At 45.3% G+C, this 20,822-nt stretch overlaps 2 protein-coding genes across 2 annotated transcripts in view; one reads left to right on the top strand and one right to left on the bottom strand.

Annotated features, from left to right (window-relative positions):
• The window catches only part of MYO9B (myosin IXB), a 36,874-nt gene extending 24,446 nt beyond the window's left edge, over positions 1-12,428 (bottom strand). Inside the window, 2 exon segments of the mRNA XM_054175483.1 lie at positions 4,009-4,901; positions 12,349-12,428. Of these exon segments, the coding sequence (XP_054031458.1) occupies positions 4,009-4,845 (837 nt within the window). The 5' untranslated portion in view covers positions 4,846-4,901; positions 12,349-12,428.
• A 1,188-nt stretch (positions 12,429-13,616) lies between these two features.
• HAUS8 (HAUS augmin like complex subunit 8) lies at positions 13,617-19,114 on the top strand. The gene is made up of 10 exons (XM_054175425.1): positions 13,617-13,723; positions 13,800-13,855; positions 14,156-14,252; positions 14,745-14,861; positions 15,548-15,630; positions 16,216-16,287; positions 16,759-16,917; positions 17,282-17,423; positions 18,101-18,242; positions 18,850-19,114. The coding sequence occupies exons 1-10, from the start codon at positions 13,654-13,656 to the stop codon at positions 18,968-18,970; spliced, it is 1,059 nt and encodes a 352-aa protein (XP_054031400.1). The 5' UTR covers positions 13,617-13,653; the 3' UTR covers positions 18,971-19,114.
• The last annotated feature ends 1,708 nt before the right edge of the window (positions 19,115-20,822 follow it).

Here is a 20,822-nt window from a genome sequence, read left to right as displayed (position 1 = left end):
GACACATTCAGATATAACCAAGAGTACAGGAGAGGTAATCACAGGTAGAGAGTGCAAATTAGCCTCAATTACTACTATTTCCAAAAGAGATCCTCACTCAAAGCTCTCTTACAACTACATTTCTACTGTCAGCTTTCTAGAGTTCAGAGAACCCCAGAAATTCTCAGCCTGGGAGAACATCCATAATTCTTCAGACAACCATTATTCCTGACCTGAAGGAATGAGTACAAGGAGTTCTGCCTGTGTAGGGTGAAAACCCACAGGGCAATTCTGCTGTAACTTTAGAATAGTCAGTGGATTTCCAGAGAGGATTCACAGGATTGCTTCAGTTGGAAAAGACCTCTAAGATCATTGAGTCCAATCATCAACCTAAGACCACCATGGCCACTAAACCATGGCCCCAAGTGCCATGTCTGCTTGGCTCTCTAACAGCTCCAGGGCCACTTACACCCCTGGTCTTGTGTCCAGCAACGCTTGTACATGACTGGAGTTCAACCTTCTCAATTCTAGCCAGCACACTACCTGTGTTACCTTGCAGACAGCATCCCCACTGAGGACCGGTCAAAGCAAGCAGTGACACCTTTCTGCAGCTGCCAACCAACAACTCATCACCCAGATTAACTTTGTTTAGGGCCCATGCTGTATACAAATGCTTGTGAACCTTTGCATGAAATTCAGGCCAGCTCCTTACAGTTACCAAACTGTAAAACAAACAGCAAAGCAAAAGTGGAAGTTCAGCAACACCAGCACAGGAAACAGTAAGTCAAGCCCCTGGTCCCATCTCATCAACAGTGCCTCAGCTGCTTCTGAAGGACACCATTCGACTTCCCCTCAGTGGTGGAGTGAACTCTGCCGGGCTTCACAACAGCAGACTTGCAAATTCATCCTGGAAAAACTTCTTACTGCCAGCTGAAGTGACCAGCTACCTTACCAGTTATATTCCAGAAACAAAAGCACAGCACAGCCAGTCTGGCCAGGTTATGTTTTTAATAACAAATGTTTTGGCATTACAGAGTGAAGAACTCCCATAGCCCAAGCTTCCTGAAAAACTTTTCTTAGTAATTATTCATGTAAGCAACGAATCCACTTTAAAACTAAAGGCTCTTATGATCTCATGTGTCTGGTATTTAGTCAAAGCATACAGCAAATTCTTGCAAGCTGATTTAATATTATCAGTTTTAGGGAAGTTTTCATGTACTGGATGGTTTTCTCATGAGAGTCTTTATCATCTACAACTTTTAAAGAACATTCCAAGTTGCTGAACATTTTGGGTGAGGAATCTTTTCTGGGTGGCATTTAACTTTAAAGTTTAATCACTGCTACCATATTCTTCAACACACTTTGACAAGTTAAGTGTGATCAGCTTTCCTTTCACTAGGTCATCCGACAGCAGTTGGGCTAGCACTGTACTTCATTTTTAACCACACTGTCTCAGTATCCTGTACTTCTCAGATGTTTGAGAAGTTAATATCAAGCAACATTTAAGGTCAAATCTCCTTTCATGGTAGGGGTTAAACTCCATTCTTCAAAGTCTAGCTCCTAGTCGTTCACAATTTCTAAAGTATTAACAAGACTTTACCTGCAAACCACTTAAAGCTTTGAACAGAGGTAAGCAGGCCAACCAAAAATCAGGATTGAATAGAATAGAATTAACCAGGTTGGAAAAGACCTTTGAGATCATCAAGTCCAACCTATCATCCAACACTATCTAATCAACTAAGCCATGGCACCAAGTGCCTCATCCAGGCTCTTTCTAAACACCTCCAGTGATGGTGACTCCACCACCTCCCTAGGCAGCACATTCCAATGGCCAATCTCTGTGAAGAACTTCTTCCTAACATCCAGCCTGAACCTCCCCTGGTGCAGCTTGAGACATGTTCCCAAGTGCACTAAGTATGTGATGATGAAACTGTAAATCCATCTCCACACCACACTAAGTGTGCTTGCCTCTGTGCTAGAAATGCTTGCTTTAACTCCTTGCATTTTTACAGGTCAGCCTAGAAACACACCATTTCCTTAGGTGTGAGGAAAATAAAAGGTCACTAAAAAGAGGAAGTTCTGAGCCAAAATGCAAACAATTTGTACATCAGAGGAGCCAGGGAGTCAGACTTCAGTTCAGAGCACATGTCGATCTTCCACGAGGACTCAAAACTTCCAGACAGAATGGAACATACTCGAACAGTTCAGGCAGGCTACAGAACTTTTCATGCAAAAAATCCCCTGAAACATCCATTCAAGAAAAATTCCCTGGTAGCACTTCAGTTCCCTTAAGTAAAAACCCAAATGAGTCACCAGTTGGGTTTGGAAGTGACCGATTCTAACATCGAAGTTTAACTTCCACAAAGCAAAGGGAGGTTCCCCTGCATGGCTCCCCCCAAAGGAGCTCTGACTGCGGTGCTGCGCTGAACGACTGTCAGCGACCAGAGTTGCACAAGCGCAGCCATGCTGGGAATGTGGAAGCCTCCATGTGCACTGAACCTGCTCTGCTGGATCCAAAGTAGGAGAGATTGAGCTGAAGTCTCTGTGCTCTAGACATACCACAGCACCACTTTTTGATATGCACTGCAGTTATGTGAACAGAGAAGTAAGTTTCTGAGGATTCCAGAGGAGGGCCCCACATTTCAGACAGTGTACTCCAAAGCCACACTAGAGTCTGACAAGTTTGCAAACTGAGCTTTAAATTGGCCATTGTATTTCTGGCTATGAAAGCCATTTCCCCATGCATTACCAAATGCCCACTCGAAGTCTGAGGAAGCTGCAGTACTGATGACAGCCAATCATACTGCAGATCACAAACACCTCTCTCTTCACGAGTGTTCCCAGACAACATCTGCCTGTGATTCCAGAAACGTTTTTAACTTTAGCTTTGAAGCTAGGGATACACATCTTTCCCACTCAATGCACAGGCCACAGCATGAGATCTTACATCTCTACCTGGTCTGACACAGCTGCATCACATCTGGTAGGCCAGGATCTGAAACAGTTAATTCTATTAGCAGCAGCGAGATCAGCTGATCAAACAGCACTTTCCACAGTGACCCCTTCCTGTTTTCTGTTTAGAACTGCCAACTTGAACTCCAGCAACCAACAAACCTCAAACTATTCTACTTCTTCTTTCAGGCAGAAAGCAAGGCAAAAAAGAACTTGCGTAGATTCCTCATTCTTTGCAAAAAAGCTTTCCACAATCACAAGTGTAGCACTCTTGAAAGTTCCATTTCCCTGCTTTTTCTCGTCTTGCCTATAAGCATTTAAAATGGCTTATTACTTTTTTAAACAAAGTGTTGCTACATTTGAGAATATTTAAACCTAAAAATTCCAGTGGCCACGTGCCATCTCCTTGCAGTAGAAGATTCTACCATGAGTGATCATTACATCCATCCAAGCTTTCAGCTTTTCCTTTCAGATGAGAGAGTAAGGGGAGAGACGGAAGTCTCAAAGCCCAGCAGTAAGTCTGCCCTGCTGTTACCTAAGGCAAGGCCAGCTGTACCCTCCTCCTCACTTCCTGTTGGAAATGCTCTAGCAATAAAAGCCAAAACCATCTCACACTTTCTCCCCAGCTAACAGTGTTGCTCTCTTCAAAGCAAACAATTCTAGAACAGGAATAGCTCCCTGAAGAAGGGAGTTGATAAACCTGCTGCAGGACACGCTGGCACACACAGGCAGGACAGCACAGAGCCATTCACGTTTTAGTGGAACAATCTTTCCATAAAAACATTGACTTACAACTTGATTCAAATGACATCAAGATGTTATGATTGAAAACACAGGTAACCTCTGCCCCAGAATTCATGTGCAGTGGTGGAAAGTTAAGTCAAATATCAACTAAAAGCAACAGGAAGTCAACTGAACGGAAGGATGAATTAAGGAAAATCAATTAGAAGCATTTGGGCAACGCAGCCAAACGCCAGCGCAGCCCGAGCCGTGGAGGTGACTCAAAGCAGGATTCAAACAGCAGTGAAAGTTTTCAAGAAAGAATTTTCACAGAAGGCAGTTTTAGCATAAATTTACCTCCAGAACCGGTCCTGCTCCTAGAATAGTTCTCTCCACACCACTTGCGTACCCTTTCTGGCTCAGTGCTGTGAGGCAGTGAATTAAGAAGTTTGTGCTTTGAGTTTTCCCAGAGCCGCTCTCCCCTGAAATCACGATGCACTGGTTAACCTGCTTCTTGAGCATGGTGTGATAAGCCACGTCAGCAATGGCAAAGATATGAGGCTCCAGCTTCCCAAGCTGGTGATTCTCATACATCTTGACGTACTTAGGATTATAAATGGGCAGGAACTTGAAGGGGTTAATTGCAATGAGAATACTTCCTGCGTAAGTGTAAATCTTGTGCTTCAGAAAGCGGCATTTGAGATTCTCCAGGAGAGTTGTCTCTGTTAAATTGGGGAGGTTGCATAAGTCATCAAAGTTCTCCTGATGCCAGGGAAGAAAACCCCTTTCCACCAACCGCCGTGCATCCGTCTCCTTGGGAAGCAACTGCATCTGGACGTACTTGATGGTCCCATCAGTGTTTCTCTCTTGCAAGAGAAAATAGTACCCTTCCTTCTGCGGATGCTCGTCCTGAGCACGGCGAGGCCAGAGCAGAACTCGATGCACAGGTGAATCATTTATATCAAGCACCCATTCTTCACCACCCGATTCTTTCACTTCCACGAGCACATAATGTTTTGAGACGTCCAAGTTTAAGATACTAATGACATCCTTGATGACATCTGAAGAGGTGCTGTCCTTGGTTGCTGTCACTTTGCAACAGGGAGCACTTTCTGTTGAGAGCTGGGGGTAAATATGAAGACTATAGGCTGCCTTTGCCTGGCAAACTGCACCATCAGCATCTTTCAAACTCATTCTGTCCCCAAATGGGCTTCAGTCTTCACCCCTGCTTAATATGCAGTGCCCATTGTCTGAAAAAAGATAAAAGAGAGAAATCGGGTGTTAAATACTAGTGTAGAAGATGTACCAAGGGGTTATTTTCCTGAGAATGAGAATAGTTCTTAAATAATAAAATCAGTGAAGAACAAATGCACTCAGCCTATCTTACGCAGTGGGTAGCTGCCACATTATCTATCGTGTCACTATTCCTTCTGCTCCTGTGCCATCCCTCCCTCTCACAGCAGCACAGCCATTTGCACAGCCACAAAGCAAACTGAACTGGGCTAAATCCCTACATTAAAACTTCTCTGCTTTCCCAGATTAGTTTTAACCATTCCTCTGACTGTTTCTCTGCATGGCTGCACAAATATTTCTTCATCTTCCCACATAAACACCTAAGCTGCATGAGCAGTTAGAGGTAGAAACGGGGTTTGATCAGTTCGTAAATCAGCAGTGAGAGTTTAGAGTAGCCATGAACTACAGCAGAGGAGTAGTGCAGAGCCGCGAGGCAGAAGATGGTTCTGATACTGAGACCCACACCATTTTCATTTCCCCCAACTGACCTCTCTTCATGAAGGGTACAGGACAGGTACAGCACCCCCAGAGACCCTCCTGCTGCCAGCAACTCCTGGCCCTGTACACCACCATGATTTCTTAAACACACATCACTTACCCAGACAAGAGAGTGCTCATTTCACTTCAGTGAGACACATCTGCACTACAGAAACATTTCAACATGCTTTGGGGCTTTGTTCCATTTTAGGCAACAAAGTCAAAACAGTATCAGTGCAACTATTTTTCAGTTCTGCTACCAAGATCCCAAATAACTCACTTCATTCACAAGCCTTTGTACCCATCACAGTGACCGTCCTACCTCACTGGGTTTCAGGAAACTCATGCATGAGACTACAAATCTTTTTCCTTCTTTCACCCCTGCTGCAGGCCAGCAATATAACATCAACCTCGTGGAAGTCAGCCTCCCCCTAACTGTCAAGCTAAAAGCCTCCAGACGTACTAACACCATGCTCGTGCTGGTGATTATTCTCTCCACTGCAGCTCAATATGCTCAGATCATCAGGACTAGGTTTGCTTACTCTGCTGTAGTTCAGCAGTTTAATAAGCTTATTGATGGGTAGTAAAATGAAGCACCTCCTTTTGTTCCAAGAACAAGGTGCTCTGATTATACACTTACAAACAAAAAAAGAGCAGGGAAGTCACTGAAAAACTGCACAGGAACTTGCACAAGGCCACTGAGAGCAATGATTTCAAATGAAAACCCAGAGTTGGAAGCATTTAGCTGCCACTTCCACTGCAAGGAATGAATCACTCCACAGGCATATGACAGATCTGCCTCCTGAACAGCAGAGAATTACGCTTTAAGAGAACTCTGAGCAGTGAGCTTACAGAAGACATTGTTGTGCAAGCTGGATCGTTTCTAGTGGCTACTCATCAAAAGGAAGGCTAAGCAAGCCACAGGCAGCAAGACAAACCACAGCACATCTCTGCTCAAGCTGGATGATCGTTCCCGGAATTTTTTCCCCTGTTACATTTCACTCTTCATTCATGCAAGTCAGCTCATTGCAAGAACTTGGTCATATAGAAGGATGGACCAGGGAGCTCAAAGTCCACTCACCATTTCCTGTTCTAGTCACACTCAGGAGCTAATAATCTGAAGTACCTCTTAAGTAATTATGCAAGTGTAAAGCATTCTTAATCTACAGAAGCTCAAACACCTTAACTTGCAGTACAATCTACAGCAGATCGCTGCTCGTGGGGAAGATAAATCTGGAGCACAGACAGGAAAAAAAATAAAAGAACAGTGAGCATTTTCCTCTGTACTCAAGCAACCAGTTCAGGGAAGACACTCCTGTACAGACTTCCTTTTCTCCCCCAGCAGTTAGTTTCAGACACACAGTCTGGTATGACAGAGGAAGTCCCCTCAGTGAACAGTTTCATCCAAACAGCACCCTGAGAAGAGCACACACTGGACAGTTTTAAGTCAATTACCTAATGACTCCCAGTATTCAATCAAGCACTATCATCAAGCAACTGGAGGATTAGATTCTAGTGAAGGTGGACTCCTGTCTTAAAGCAAACATTTTCATGATGACTCTAAAAGAAAGAGAAGAGTAATTGATGAGGAATGTATCACAGAGAGACTGAGATGGCAGAAAGCAACCAGAAATTTAAATCCACTATGCAGTTGAGTAGCACAGGAGAAAGAAAGCAAATGCTGAACAGATTTCGGCTCAGTTTATAGATACAACTTCAAATTTATGCATGAAACAATCCATACCAGAGGGATGGAAGAGAAGCCACCCTGAAACAAGCCTGGAAACCACAGCAAGTAATCATTTAAACATGGTATTCTCCCAACACTACCAAAATGACACTGACTGCAACAGTAAAGGAGTATTTAGGTAGGCAGACATGTAGTCCTTGGACTCAGAAGGTGACCTGTACTGCATCTAGAATATGTCTGAAATTCAGTTAAGAAGCTGATAGAAGAATAGCAACAACAAACCTGCTAGAAAACACCCCCTCACAGCAAGATGCTCCAACGCTTTGTCTATGAGAAGCACAGAGGAGACTACTATCAGTGAAGTCCTTGCATAGAGAACTAGAGCTTGGCAACAACCAGAAGTCTGGAGGTCAAAGCTCCACAAATTAGTGGCTGGAATTCAAAGCCAGACAAACTGGGCTTAAATGGCAGCAGGAAGCTACTCTACACTGCAAAAACTTCTCTGACACCAACAATGAGGCCTGAGTGCTTCAGCCAGGCCCCAGTCACAGAAGTGCCTCTTAATTAGAAAAGTTAATTAGGTACCACCCTCTCATTTATGCCAGGAGTGCTCTGAAAGGATGATTACAACTCCTTCTAATTTTATGACCTCTATTTACAAAAATTAAGCAGTTGGAATCAATGCACTTTGGTTCATCAAGGAAGCACAAGCCTAAGTTCAGGTGCAGAGAATATCTGAATCAAAAAGAAATAGAGGAGGAAAAGACACCATCCTGGTCAGCACACAGAACATCACTGTTGAGTGCTTTCTGTAGATGGAAATTCTGCCAAACTACCTCAATTTCTTTCAACATCCTAAGAAGCCCCTTTCCAATGCATGTGTGTTAAGAGAGTTTAAGAAGTGGGAGGCAGAAGCTGGCACTAGATCTACATCAACTAATTTTAGACTCCACAGTCTGACTTCTTCCTGTTTTCCTTAAAATGTTTGACTTGTGACAAGCCATTTGTAGCACAAATAGACATCTTCACAGTACTTTAAATTTACTAAGGCCAGTCATCAGTGTCTACAGAACACAGCAAGGCATTCTTTTTCACCAAAGCCCTCTTTTACACAAGCAAAAAGAGCTGGGCAAGAGAAAAAAAGTCCGTTAGAGATGCAAAGCTTTGGATTGTAACCCTTCATTCAAAAACATTAGACTGCATTAATTCAGTGAGCATGAGTGGGGCAGCAGCTGCATAGGATTAGCGTTATAGGATACAGTGATGTATGACTTGTACCCTTGAGACAGTTTCACAGTCCCAGTACAACACACACAGTAGTATTTATTTCAAGTGATATTGAAGTAAATCTGAAGTACTGATAGACAAATTTAACTGTCAGGTACCAGTCACAGACCACTTTATACTCAGCCCTGTGCTAGAAGGATAATTCCAACAGGTCTGCTAAGAAAAATAATTCCAAGCAAGTCTAACCAATCTAAAGTCTCTTTTCACGGTTTTGTTCCTCTCCCCTTCCCCACCCTTTGCAAGTTCCACCAACAGTGTGTTTGTTAGCAGAGCTAACAGAGTGAGTTTACAAGGCAACAGACTAATGCCGTACTTCTATAACCTAGCAATTAGCAATTTCATATGCTTAAGAAATAAATAAAAGCCACTGGACTTACCAAGCAATCCAAGTGAACACAGGGCTGGAGTGATTACGGAGGACTGATTATCTTTGCCACTAAAATCACTGAGCAAGGCAACGTTTCAGCTAACTGTTATATTGTAGAAGAACTGCACAGAATTACAACGTGCAGGCTACTTAATGTATATCATGAAGCTGTAATTTTGCTTTTTGCTCAGACATTAATAAAAATAGTAACCCAAACATTCCACTTCTACATGCTCACTTCGATGGCATTTTGTGTTTTCAAGTCTCCACTAAGCAAATTAAACTTTTAATAGGCATTAAAGCCAACACTGGCCACTCACTAACAGTAATATTCTAGAGGAGAGCTTTGCCCCAATCACACAGGATATCTGTTTAGTTTAAATAAGGCCATCATTTGAAGCCACATATTTAGCCAATGAATCACAGCCAAGCTAAAAAGGGAAAGCTACCATTACTGCAAAATTGTCGAGGATGAACTTTATAATATTCCAGTTCTTCACATTTTCATGTACATTGCCAGTGTTACATTCCTCAGACTGAAAGACTCAAGCTTCTTCCATTGTTCTTTGGGTAATCTTGAGGACAAAAGTAGAAACATCACTAGGACTTGAAGTCGAATATGCTTGAATACCAGAATGGCCAATGACCACTCCCAGGAGAGACTCCTCTGATCCACCTGAAAGCATTTAGCAATTTAAAAAATATTCAGCTATTACTGATCCTTAATTTGCAAAACAAGGAATTTCCAGCAAGATAATAGGCTGTAGACACACCCTAAAGTTTCCACAATTAACTGCATTATGAGTAAGACAAAGGCCTCGACCCTTGTCTCACCTCCTGTCATAAGGACGTTCAGTTGCTTTTAGAAGATCATCGTTAATGCTAATTTTTTCCAATATTTCAGACAACTACCAATTATCTGAAATTTGTTCAGCTTTCTATTAATATTTCAACATTCTTCTTGATCACACAAGTTCTGCTGGACTAAATAACCTTCGATCCTCAGTTTTCTTTAGTGAAAAGCTTCTGTGATGCCACGAGGAGTTCTGGATGGAGCATGCAAATTTACCTTTGCTACTACTCTTCGTAACCAACCCTGCCAGAGGAGTTACTCCACAGACTGCCCAACCACGGAGAAGCTGGCCTGCGGTGCAAGTAACGTGACATAATACAGCAAAAACTCAAAGACATTGCCTTCATCACAGGCAGCTCCTTCTCAGTTACCCTCTCTCTACACCCTACGGTCCTTGAGACCCCGAGCTGCACCCTCAAAGTACTTCAGATGCAGACCTCTACTGCCTCTGAATGACTCAGGAGCACACAATTTAACCTCACGCCGAGGATACTTTATCAGGTTCACAGTGACACTAAGGGTCTATAACATCTTACTCCTATACAAAGTGTGATGTCAAGAGTTACAGATGTATGACTCAAAGGAAATGAAAACAAGGAATGAGAGCAAAACAGCTGAGAGCATCAGAGGCAAAGAACCCAAGCCAGAAGAATCTTGGAGACTATCAAGCAGTTATTCATACCCAGGATTATTCAAGGTCTGACATTGGAATCATTGTCAGAAAACTTAGCCTATACAAAGCTTTTCTTTCCAGGTGAACCTCATTTAAATTTTTCATCAGCTGTATTTACTCTTCCTAAATTATTCAGTTCTAGAAGCGCTTCAGGTTCCACAGAAAAATACAAACCTGAGCCTTCCCCCTCTGATCAGACTGGCACAGAGCTGCCCTGCCCCTGCTGAAACTACAACATTCAACTACAGAAAAAGGCTTTTATTGAGATACATGTTCAAGCAGGGCAACAACAAAAAAAACCAACCCAAACAACCCAAACTGTGCAGATCTACAAAAACAGTTCCATCACGTCACTGCAGCAGCTCCTGCGTTGGATAACAAACACTAATGATTAAGGAAATGGCCTTAGATACATCACTGTTACTGGACTTCACACATAGAGAAGGTTGAAAATGTCATTGTTAGTGCAAAGACAAAGGTAATGAAATTAACTTTTCTAAGAAGACCCACAATGAATGTTAAGGTAATAGGAATACATGTGTGCCCATCTTGCTTCCCCTAAGTTAAACAAGTTTGTCCCTGACAGGATCCCCAGTTAAAGAAACCAAAGGCTCACTAAATCTTTCTGGGTGTGACAGGAACACACTAAACTAGAAAGCAGGATTACTTTGCACTGTTACTTTAGGTCAAGTACTTAACTCATGTATTACAGCTAACACATCTGAAATCAGAGCCCTTCTAATTACCCATGACAACTCTTATTTGCAAAAAGCTAGGAAGACAAACCAATACCAAACCACCTCGAGGAGTTCTGTGGGAGGATGATGATGACATCTTTGAAAGGCTAATTGCAGTTGCCAGAAGCCTGAGATCATCTCCAGCCCTTTGCTACACTGCCACCCAATTCCAGAAGGTGAATGCTGAATACATTTGCATCCAAAGTACTTCTCGATTTACAATCACAACTTGCAAATAAAGATGAGTAAGAATTTTGCCAAAATACTTATAGATAGGCATAAAGACTAAAAATTACAGTAGGAAGTCAGCTTACATTAGGATCACACACACCTACATCGATTCTATGGTTACAAACAGTCATAAAATCAGGATAGTACCCTGCTACTTTTAGTTTACAAACACGTAACAAAGAGATGTTCCCAGCTTGCAAAAGCTTTACTTGCCAGAGATTGCAACACCAAACTCACCAAAAAGACAGAGCACTCCCAAAGATACAGCTAGAGGCATGCAGCACTTAGGCAATGATGGTCACCATGATAAAGCACAACCTCAAGACAGCAGCAGCACCGAATTGTCTAAGCATTACCCAAAAACAGAACAAGAAACAAAAGAACATGGAGAGTTTTAAAGAATGTTTGAACGATGCTGAGGTAGTTTTGTGAAAGTTTCCAGGCTGTTCATACCAGCAGTCAGAGAAATCACCTGAGAAAGCAGGAGGCTGCGTGGCGGAAAGATCAGTAGCTAGGGATGGAACTTAACACAACCGGTAAGATCTCCCCCGCTGCCCACTGAGATCCAGAAGGTGCAGCCGGGCAGTGAGGCGCGTTGCTCCCTTAGGGCATGTCTAGCTGTAGAGCACATCAGACGCAAACCGAGTCAGCAGCAACACATCTGCCATCCGGCCGCTACAAGCCCACGCAAGCTCCCCGCAGCCAAGCTCCCCGCAGCCAAGCACACCGCAGCTCCCGCCCGCTCCTCACCCCGGCCCCAGCCGGCCCACCCCGGAGCAGCTCCCGGCCCTGGGGAGGGCAGCGGCGGAGCCCCACAGCCCCTGGCCGCCAGACGCCCCCTCCAGATACGTACAGAGAGCTCCCCGCTCACCCCACACCGGCCCCGGGGCTCGGTGCGGGATCCGGTCCCTCTGAGAAAAAAAAAAAAGAAGGGAGGGAAGGAAGGCAGGAAGAAGCGAAGAAAGGAAGGAATAAGGGAAGGAAAGAAGGAGAGACGGAAAGAAGGTGGGACAGAAAAAATAAACAAGAAGGAAGGGAGGGAGGCCGGGCAGACGCCCAGCGGGGTCGCCGCGCCTCGCCGCCGTTTACCTCAACCAGTCGGTGAAGCGCCGGCGCCCCGCAGCGCCGCCCGCCACAGGCCCCGCTCGCCACTTCCGGGTAGGGGGAGGCAGGGCGGCGCCCAGCCAGTGCCGCGCGCGCACTACGTATGCGCCACCCCGCGGCGGGGCCTCGTGACGCGTCCGCGCGGGAGGCGCGAAGCGGCGCTCCCGGGTTGCGGCGGCCGGGCCTGGGCTCGGCTGGCGGCTGCGGCTCCCAGCACGGCTCGGGAACGGGCGCTCGCCGGGAGGTAGGTGCTCTCTGAGGCAGCGCCCTGCGGTGAAGAAGCGGGAGTGGGTGGATTGATGGTTAAACCAAAGAATCCCGGTGCTGGTGGTGGGGAGAGCTCCTGCTGTGGAGGTGGCTGGTGGTGATGGTGCTCAGGGACCTTTCCGAGGCGTTGTTAGAGCACTGGAGCAGCACAGGAGATCTCTAGTGTAGTGTTCTTGAGGGTCATCAGCTGGAGGTGCAGGGTGGTCACCTCCCACCAAAGGCCTGGGGACAGAGGAGGATTTGGGATCGGTCATGACATAGGTGCTGTCAGGTCCTGGTGTCTTCTTTGCCGTAGTGCTGAGGCCAGCAGTCCCCTGCAGGAACTGCACAGGTGGGAGCTCCGTCTGGGGACACCCTCATGCCTGTCAATAGGACAAAAAGTAACGGCCTCACGTTGTGCCGGGGGAGGTTTAGGGTGGACGTTAGGAACAATTTCTTCACTGCAAGGGTTGTCAAAGCATGGAGCAGGCTGCCCAGAGAAAGTGGTGGAGTCCCTATCCCTAGAGGGGTTTAAAAGCTGCGTGGATGTGGTCCTGAGGGCTGAGTGGTGAACTTGGTAGCTCTGGGTTAATGGTTGGGCTTCACAGAATCGCAGCATGGTGGGGGTTGGAAGTGACCTCTGGAGATTATCCAGTCCAACCTACTGCTAGAGCAGGATCACCTATAGTAAATCACCCAGGGATGTGTCCAGGTGGGTTTGGAATGCCTCCAGAGACAGACTCCACAACATCCCTGGGCAGCCTGCTCCAGGGATGCCTGCCACTCTTGATGAGCTAAAAGGTCTCTTCCAAGCAAGGTGGTTCTGTAGCTCTGTGATTCTGGAATTCCATCTCTCTGTGAATCTGGAATTCTGTGGTTCCAGCCCTCCACGCCGCCAGGGGGCGTGCGTCGTTGTTCTCTTGCCCTGGAGCTTGGGGGCGGTGCTCCGCCTGCGCGCGGTTCAGACGGAATGGCGGCGGGGGCTTCGGAGCGGGTCGGCAGCTAGCTCGTCGGCGGTGTCATCTCCCGCTCTGTCTTTGCAGGATGTCCTTGTTGGCGAGTGACTCCAGTACGACGATGACGGACAGAGAAGCGTCTAATGAAAAGCGGAAAGGTAGCTGTGGGGGGAGAGGGGAGCCCGCTCCCGTTGCGGCGAGAAGCGCGCCTGAGCTCTGTCTTTGCTCCTTCAGGAGGAAGAGTCGTGAAGTCTCGCTACCTGCAGTGCGATAACAAAGACGTCAAGAAGGTACTTGGACGTCTCGCTGCCGAGCTCGGGTGTCTCTCAGAGAAGGATAGGAATGGTGGGAGGGGCGGCTCGGACGTGTGGCAGCGAGACCTGAGCACAAGGTGACTGCGGGGTTCCTAGGGTAGTTGTGATGTGTTATTAGATGCAGCCTGGAGAGAGATCTTGGGACTGTACTCGGGTGACTTGCAAAGCATCCAGAGGCCCTGGGTTTGTTAATTTCAGCATTCAAGTTGTAGGGAAGCTATATTGCCAGTCGTAATTACTGCTCATCTTTGGTCTCACCTGTTTCTTAATTGGCAGGATACTTCAGCAAAGTCCTTTTCAAAGTCTGCTACTGAACCATCTTGTACAACTGAACCAAGATCCGGCCTTCCTCAGAAACGCAAAACTTCTGCTGGTATGTTTTACCAGAATTTTAAATCTGTTCTTTTGTGAATTTAGATTTCCAACTTGTGGAGCTTTTTAACAACTCTGAAGTGTTGTTAAGATGTGATATTTTGCATTGCTTGCATCACTGCTAGCTGTTACCTGTCTACAGAGGAAATTAAGAAATTTGATGTGGGAATAAGAAGTGTAAACACGAGTGCATTAAACTCTTATCTGGATGTTCTGACAAAGAACTAAACTAGAATTGAGTAATTGGGTTGTCTAGAATAAGCATCTCCACACAGGGCTTTGATCTGCTGTTCTACTCCACCCTGCTGTCTTGTACTTAATCTTGTCAGTAACGCAGCTGTAAATGGCTGAAACCCCTGAGCTGTGAAACAGTCTGCTTTTGTGTCTTTTGCAAGAAATACAGAAATAATTTTCTGGAAGACCTCGTGTAAGGTTGCTGCATATTAGTGAAAGCATCTGATTCTTTCAGCTTGATAACAGCCTCTGTCTGCAGGTGCTGTCTCTAGATCATCAAATCAGAGTAGTTTTGAGAAGAGTGTCCTGCAGTCCACGTTGTTAGGCGAAGACAAAATCAGTCGGCCTGACCTCGATCTTTCAACTATTTGTGGTGGTAAGCTTCCACTCATGCCCAGTTTCTTGATTTATTATATTTAATGTGTGTGCTGTAACTTGCTAAGTCACCCTCGTGTTCTTCTGTAGCCACAAAAGGATTTTGGTTCATAAGGTGAAGTTATTCCAGCTGTCTTTGTGCAGATGTATTAAGACCTTGGGGGTTTAAAGTAGCCTCTTGATTTTTAGTATCTTTTGGGTGGTTTTGTGGATTTTGTTTAAGATCAAATATTAAATAACACAGTTCTCTGTCATGACTTGTACCACCATGTTCCTTCCAGAGTGCTTAGGGGAAGTTAGCTGTGCTTCACTTGGGGTGGGGCTCTGGTCCGGTGCTGTGCTGCGCTCTGGCACGACCTCATTGCCCTTTATCATAAATAAAGACGTACCTGCTGGCACCTGTGCTGTGTGCCATTAATAATTCCTCATGCAGAAGAACTTACTAATACAGCACTCTAAAACAAGTGAGTGATAATCAGCCCTTCTGAAAATCCCATCACACCTATCTGTCAATTAAAGCTAGATGCTCGCATGTGACCAACACCTCAGGTCATCAGAGTGAATGCCTTTTGTGCTGATACACTTCATAATTTTGCAATTATCTTTGCCTTTGAAGACCTTGATGCTTTGTTGACCCACCCTATAGGCTTGGTAGAAGACAGCAGTAACTTTTCTGTTGTGATACAGATAAAACTATCCACGTAGAGACTCCTGCTTCAAAATCTGCTTGGGAAGGAGATTCAGGGACATGTCAGAACCCACAAGAAGCGGTGAGTCTAGCTACATTCAGTTCTTAGTGTGTCTGGTTTCAGATGTCTGAAATGAAGGGTTTCTGGTTATCTTTAATCCTGAGAACAACTCTGAGGTCTTGGGATGACCTAAAGCCTTCTGGCAGAAATCACAGGATAAGTCTGTCTGCTGGAAGTGTTTGTCAGGTGTTTCACCACTGACCAAAGAACCTCCTGCAACTGTGGTATCTCCTCAAGTGGATTCTTTCTGATTCCTATCCAGACTTTTTAATTAATCACCTTATCTTGAAAATATTTTCTGATGTTGACCCAGATTTATTTGAAGTGCCTCATTTAGGGGCCTTATTCAATGTAGTACTGCAACTTCAACTTCTCTACCAGTATCATAAAAGTCTGCTGAAGGTGCTGGGAAAAATGGTGGAACAAAGCACAGAGAAGTTTATTTTACTAACATGCATTGTTTAAAAAGCCAAACTGGTTTTCATTGAGCTGACTGTTGACAATGACACTTCTGGGCACAACTTGGACTTTATCCAGTAATGTATTTGAGCTTTAAAAAGTGATTGTGTAAATCTCAAAACTGATCTGATATGTTCTTATCTTAAGGGATATGATCCTGATGATCTGATCGAAGAGCTAGAATCTCAGACACTGCTTTTAACTTACCTAAGAATAAAGGTGAGAGTCACTCATGTGTTTGGTGTTTGAGGCAAGAGAACTTGGTCCTGAGGAATCTTTTCATTTCTTGTCTATGCTTTCTGCTCCATAAAGCTAGGGGGGTGCAATTTTTTGTAGCTGTAAAACTGTGGTTTGCTTTAAAAACTCCCAGAGTAAATTCAGTGTCAGTTTCTTAACCTGATGCTGGTTCTTTCTGAGGTAGGGACATGCAGAAGATCTGGAAGATCTGTGTGGCTGGAGTTCAAGGCTATAGCAGTGCCTTTGTTCTTTGTTCACTCAGGGCTGCACATGTATATTTTTCCTTTACCGAAAGTATTAGTGGTGATGGAGGGAGGTCTCAGTCATTAACTTTGAAGCTCTTTGACCTGTCCTGAGGCTTACATTTGCTTATTCAGAATATGGTAATTACTTAGATGTAGAATTACTTTAGTTGTGAATGTTTGTTTGTTTAGGTTTTTTTATGTGTAATAGGCAGGAAAAAATCTTTCTGAGATGGAGAAAAAAGCAGAACAAAACTTGTTAAAGTTGTGTGAAGAAAAGCAGAGACAACAAGAGAAGCTCTGCAAGTTGAAGCGTGAAATTCTACTCAAAGAGAGAGAGCAGAAACTCAGTGAGGCATTAGACAAACAGGTAGGCTTTACATGCTTCTGTATTTAAATAGGCTTGCTCACAAAGCAGTCCTTTATCCAGAGAAGATTGCATTGCTTCAGTGGTACAATGTCATGCACCTGAAAAGAAATACCTACCTCCTGTTGTGGCATATCATGCTCTCCAGTAACCTAAGCCATGGCCTTTCTGACTTGGTGATTGTCCCTTGTGGACAGGCAAGAACAATTCAGATCTGTTGGGCAAGGGGCAGCAGCAGCACACCAGCTGCCAGAGCAGTTCACAGTGCAAGTGTCTGAAAAGCATGGGAGCATCCCAACAGTAGTGGCTGGAGCTGAGGTGCTGACCCTTGGATGGGAAGTGTTGGTCGATCATGTGTCTTTTACAGGTGGAAATACTCTCTCCCCTTGTTCCTGCTTGTGAACAGTTCAAAGAGCAATATAAGAGCTTTGCAGTTTCCCTGGATGCCACTAGACATGAGCTGCCCACGAAGGACATTCACATAGAAGGAGACACACAAGCATACCTTGGTATGGAAATGTGACACTTAGATTTACTCTCAAAACCAGTGGATTTGTTGTGTTAAAATTCTGACCTGCTGCATCCCTCTGGCCACAAGGACTAGTGTGTGCTCCCACAGCTCTTATGGGCACAGGCTGAAGCATTAGTCCCATGCTTTGCTATGAATAGTTCTTGCCTCTGTTTACACACCGAACTGCACTTGACCAAGGTGGGGTTTTGGGGTTTTTTGCTTCAGGTTTTTATTTTCTGCACTTTTCTCCATCTTTTCACTGTATTTGTAGCATCCCTCCTCCTTTCTTGTTCCTAATGGGCAAGCAAGTTGCAAAACTGGAAACACTGTGGCCTGTCCTTTTTTCTGTGTTTGAGAGAGAAAGTCGTGTGGATAGACTTGCTGGTACTGAAGGAACTAGAGCTGTAGAACTGGAACTGCAGACAAACAGGGCTGAAACAGAATGAGAGAACTGTAGAATTGCAACTTAGATACATTGTGATTTGTTAGCAATTTTAACAGCCTGTTGCTGGTGTCACTCTTCATAAATGTTTGGCTTTCACAATTTTCTCACCACGTGTTTGTAAGATTTTCCCATCCTCTGGTTCTGTGGCTGCTCCAGCTATTGGTCAGTCTGCTATTGACTGAGGCCACTGTATGTGTTCTGAATAAGGTCTGTGACATCTGATGTTGCAGATGAACTGCAAAAGCAGCTAGCCATCACCCAGGGACTTCTGACAGAAGTGATGCCGAGCTTCTCAGGAGAAAGTGCAAAAGCATGCAGTATGCTGAAAGAGCTTAAAGAGGTTTCTCAGAAACTGGATGGAGAGCTCCAAAGGTATTTACAACAGTGGGGTGGAAAGGCTCGCCGGCTAAATATTCAGAGGGAAATATATCCAGAATGTTTGTTGGAGGAGGGTTGATTGTGGGGACAGTAGCACTGTTGAACTCTGTATCAGACATCTCTGGTTCTGTCCCTGCCCTACCTACAGGGAAAAAAAGAAATGAGATCTTTGGGGTTGGTTTGTGTGTTTTAAGTGAACTATTCCATGTGCTGTTTGCTGACACTTAGCTGAGAGTTCAGCAAGCAAAAATAGCTCTGCAAAAGTGTAGGAGACCTGCAAGAGGCAGGAAGTGAACTGGAAGCACTGTGTCTTAAATAACAATGCAAGTCGAGGAGGTACAAGCAGCTAAACATCCTTTCCCTCCTTCATTTCCATAGAAGAGATTACAACTAAAACCTTTGTTGACAGGCCGTAAGGGTCTGTGTGTGTCCCCCACTCCAAATTCCAGCTTTTGGGAAGAAAATGCACATTTATTTATTTTTTTCCCTTCTGCTGGCTCCATGGTAGAATGCTGCAAACATCCAGGTGCCAAGCACTTGTTGTTCACAGAAGCTGTTGTCCCTCATGGAGTAACTCATGGAACTTGCTTCTTTGTTCCAGGAGCTTTACACAAGTGCAGAACCTGTCTTTTGAAGTCAGTAAAGAAGTTTCTCTGCATAACCAAAGAGTATGTGAAGAGAACCATGGACTGGACGTTGTGAAGCATTGGTACTTCAGCTGAGGGGGGTGGGTATGGACAAGTGGCCACTGAGGCAGTGCCAGCACACCTGTGTGAGGTGCAGCTTGTCTGACTGGTCAGTTACACCAGAACTTGGATCCAGCAAATGGAGCTTTCTTCTGTCTTTCTCAAAATGAAATAAAACTATTTTCCCCTGCTCCAGCAGTTGCCTTCGTGTTTCAATATCTTCACTCATCTCCCACACAAGCTTTTGTTTCCATCTGGGCTTACCTAGGGCTAATTCTAGACAGTAGGTGCAGTGGTGGATGTAGAGGCACTAACCAGTGCCAGGGGCACTGGCACCCAAACTGCCAAGGTCAGAAGAGTGAACGTAGAGAGAGACCTCAAACCTCATCTGGGTTTAACTCCACCTGGCATCTGAGTCAGGGAACTGAGTCAGTGGAGGCCACAAAGATGCTGAGGGGCCTGGAGTACCTCTCTGAGGAGGGAAGGGTGGGAGCCCTGGGGGTGTTGAACGTGGAGAAGAGCAGCCTCCGAGGGGATCTGAACAATGCTCAGCAAGAGCTCAAGGGTGGGGGGCAAGAGGATGGGGCCAAATTCAGGACAAGGAGCAATGGATACAAACTGGAAACCAGGATGTTCCATCTGAGCAAGAGGAGAAACTTTGTTGTGAGGGTGCTGGAGGCCTGGAGCAGGCTGTGCAGAGAGGTTGTGGAGTCTCCTCTGCAGAGTTTCCAAGGCCCCTGGCCATTGTGACCCTGGGCAAGCTGCTGTGGGTGCCCTGCTGGAGCAGGGGGTTGGCCTGGGTGACCTCCAGAAGTCCTTTCTATTGTCACCACTGTAATTTTGTGATTATCAGTGCAATATTTTTTTCACAGCACCTTATCCATGAGCCAGTGGGAGGGCAGTGAGTTATTCTTAGCTATGCATCCTTTATTTCTTCTCCCTCAGACAAGATCCATGAACTGCCCGGGTCTTACCTGTGCGCTGCCCGCGGCAGGACCTTGCTCTGAGCAGGGAACAGGAGCTGCACCTTCGGAGCCGGCCACTGGATGGGGACCTTTGCTAGGCGCTCAAGTCTGGCTGCCTATCCGCCAGTTCGCTTTTGTGTGTGGAGACGTCAGCAGAAAGGCTGCTGTGTGATGGAACTGGTCGCAGAGCAGGGCAGTGCTGGGGCCTGTACTCTGCTGGTCTCAGAAGACGACTCAGCAGTGATTTGAGCGTTCTGGCTACTCTGCTCCTTCAGCTGAGCACTGGGGTGATTCTTCGCATGGGTGTTAGAACAAGGGTTAGAGCAGCTCAGCCTCTCCAGCAAAGGCTTTGCAGTGGGCTTGCACCAGGACTTCTCCAGCTTGATTTCCTTGGGTGTTTTTAATAAGTGATTCTGGTTTGGCTTTTTGCAGAAGTGTTTTAGTCTCCTCCACCTTGTAAGAGCCACAGAATTGGATGCTGCCATGTTTAGCACTGCGCAAACAACAGCACAGAGCTACAGAAGCACTTAGAGCAGGAGCTAAGCAGAAGTGACACCAATGATTTTGTGTTTGCCACTCTCTGATGGTGCTGCATGCTCAGGGTCAGTTTGGATCCTAAACTTAAGACTAATTTTATTCAGGTTATCAATCTCTCTCTCTCTCTCTCTTTTTTTTTTTCCCCCTAGAATTAACAATGTTCTCCCTTCTGTAACTGGCATCAGTGTAGAACTAGTTTTGTTGTAGCTGAGTTTGTGCAATGCTCACTACCTACATGCTCACCCTTTAGGCCAGTTCTTACTGACCAGTTAAGGTTTGTGTGCTCTGTGCTGGGTTACTGGGGGGTTTTTTTTGGGGGGGTGGGTGGGCAGGACGCTTGTCTTTCCTCTTCTGAAAAATGAAAGAAGTTATGAAATGAACCAGTC

This window comes from Dryobates pubescens, chromosome 31 (genome assembly GCF_014839835.1).
Source record: "Dryobates pubescens isolate bDryPub1 chromosome 31, bDryPub1.pri, whole genome shotgun sequence".
NCBI classification, from domain to species: Eukaryota; Metazoa; Chordata; class Aves; order Piciformes; family Picidae; genus Dryobates; species Dryobates pubescens.
The sequence above is the reverse complement of the archived record's forward strand: the minus strand, read 5'-3'. Positions and strand labels throughout refer to the sequence as shown.

Bases quoted from the DNA above. Each gene is read 5' to 3' on its own strand.
- HAUS8 (XM_054175425.1), top strand. From the start codon at position 13,654: ATGTCCTTGTTGGCGAGTGACTCCAGTACGACGATGACGGACAGAGAA. The intron at 13,724-13,799 runs GTAGCTGTGGGG...TTGCTCCTTCAG, and splicing joins GTCTAATGAAAAGCGGAAAG to GAGGAAGAGTCGTGAAGTCT. The intron at 18,243-18,849 runs GTATTTACAACA...TCTTTGTTCCAG, and splicing joins CTGGATGGAGAGCTCCAAAG to GAGCTTTACACAAGTGCAGA.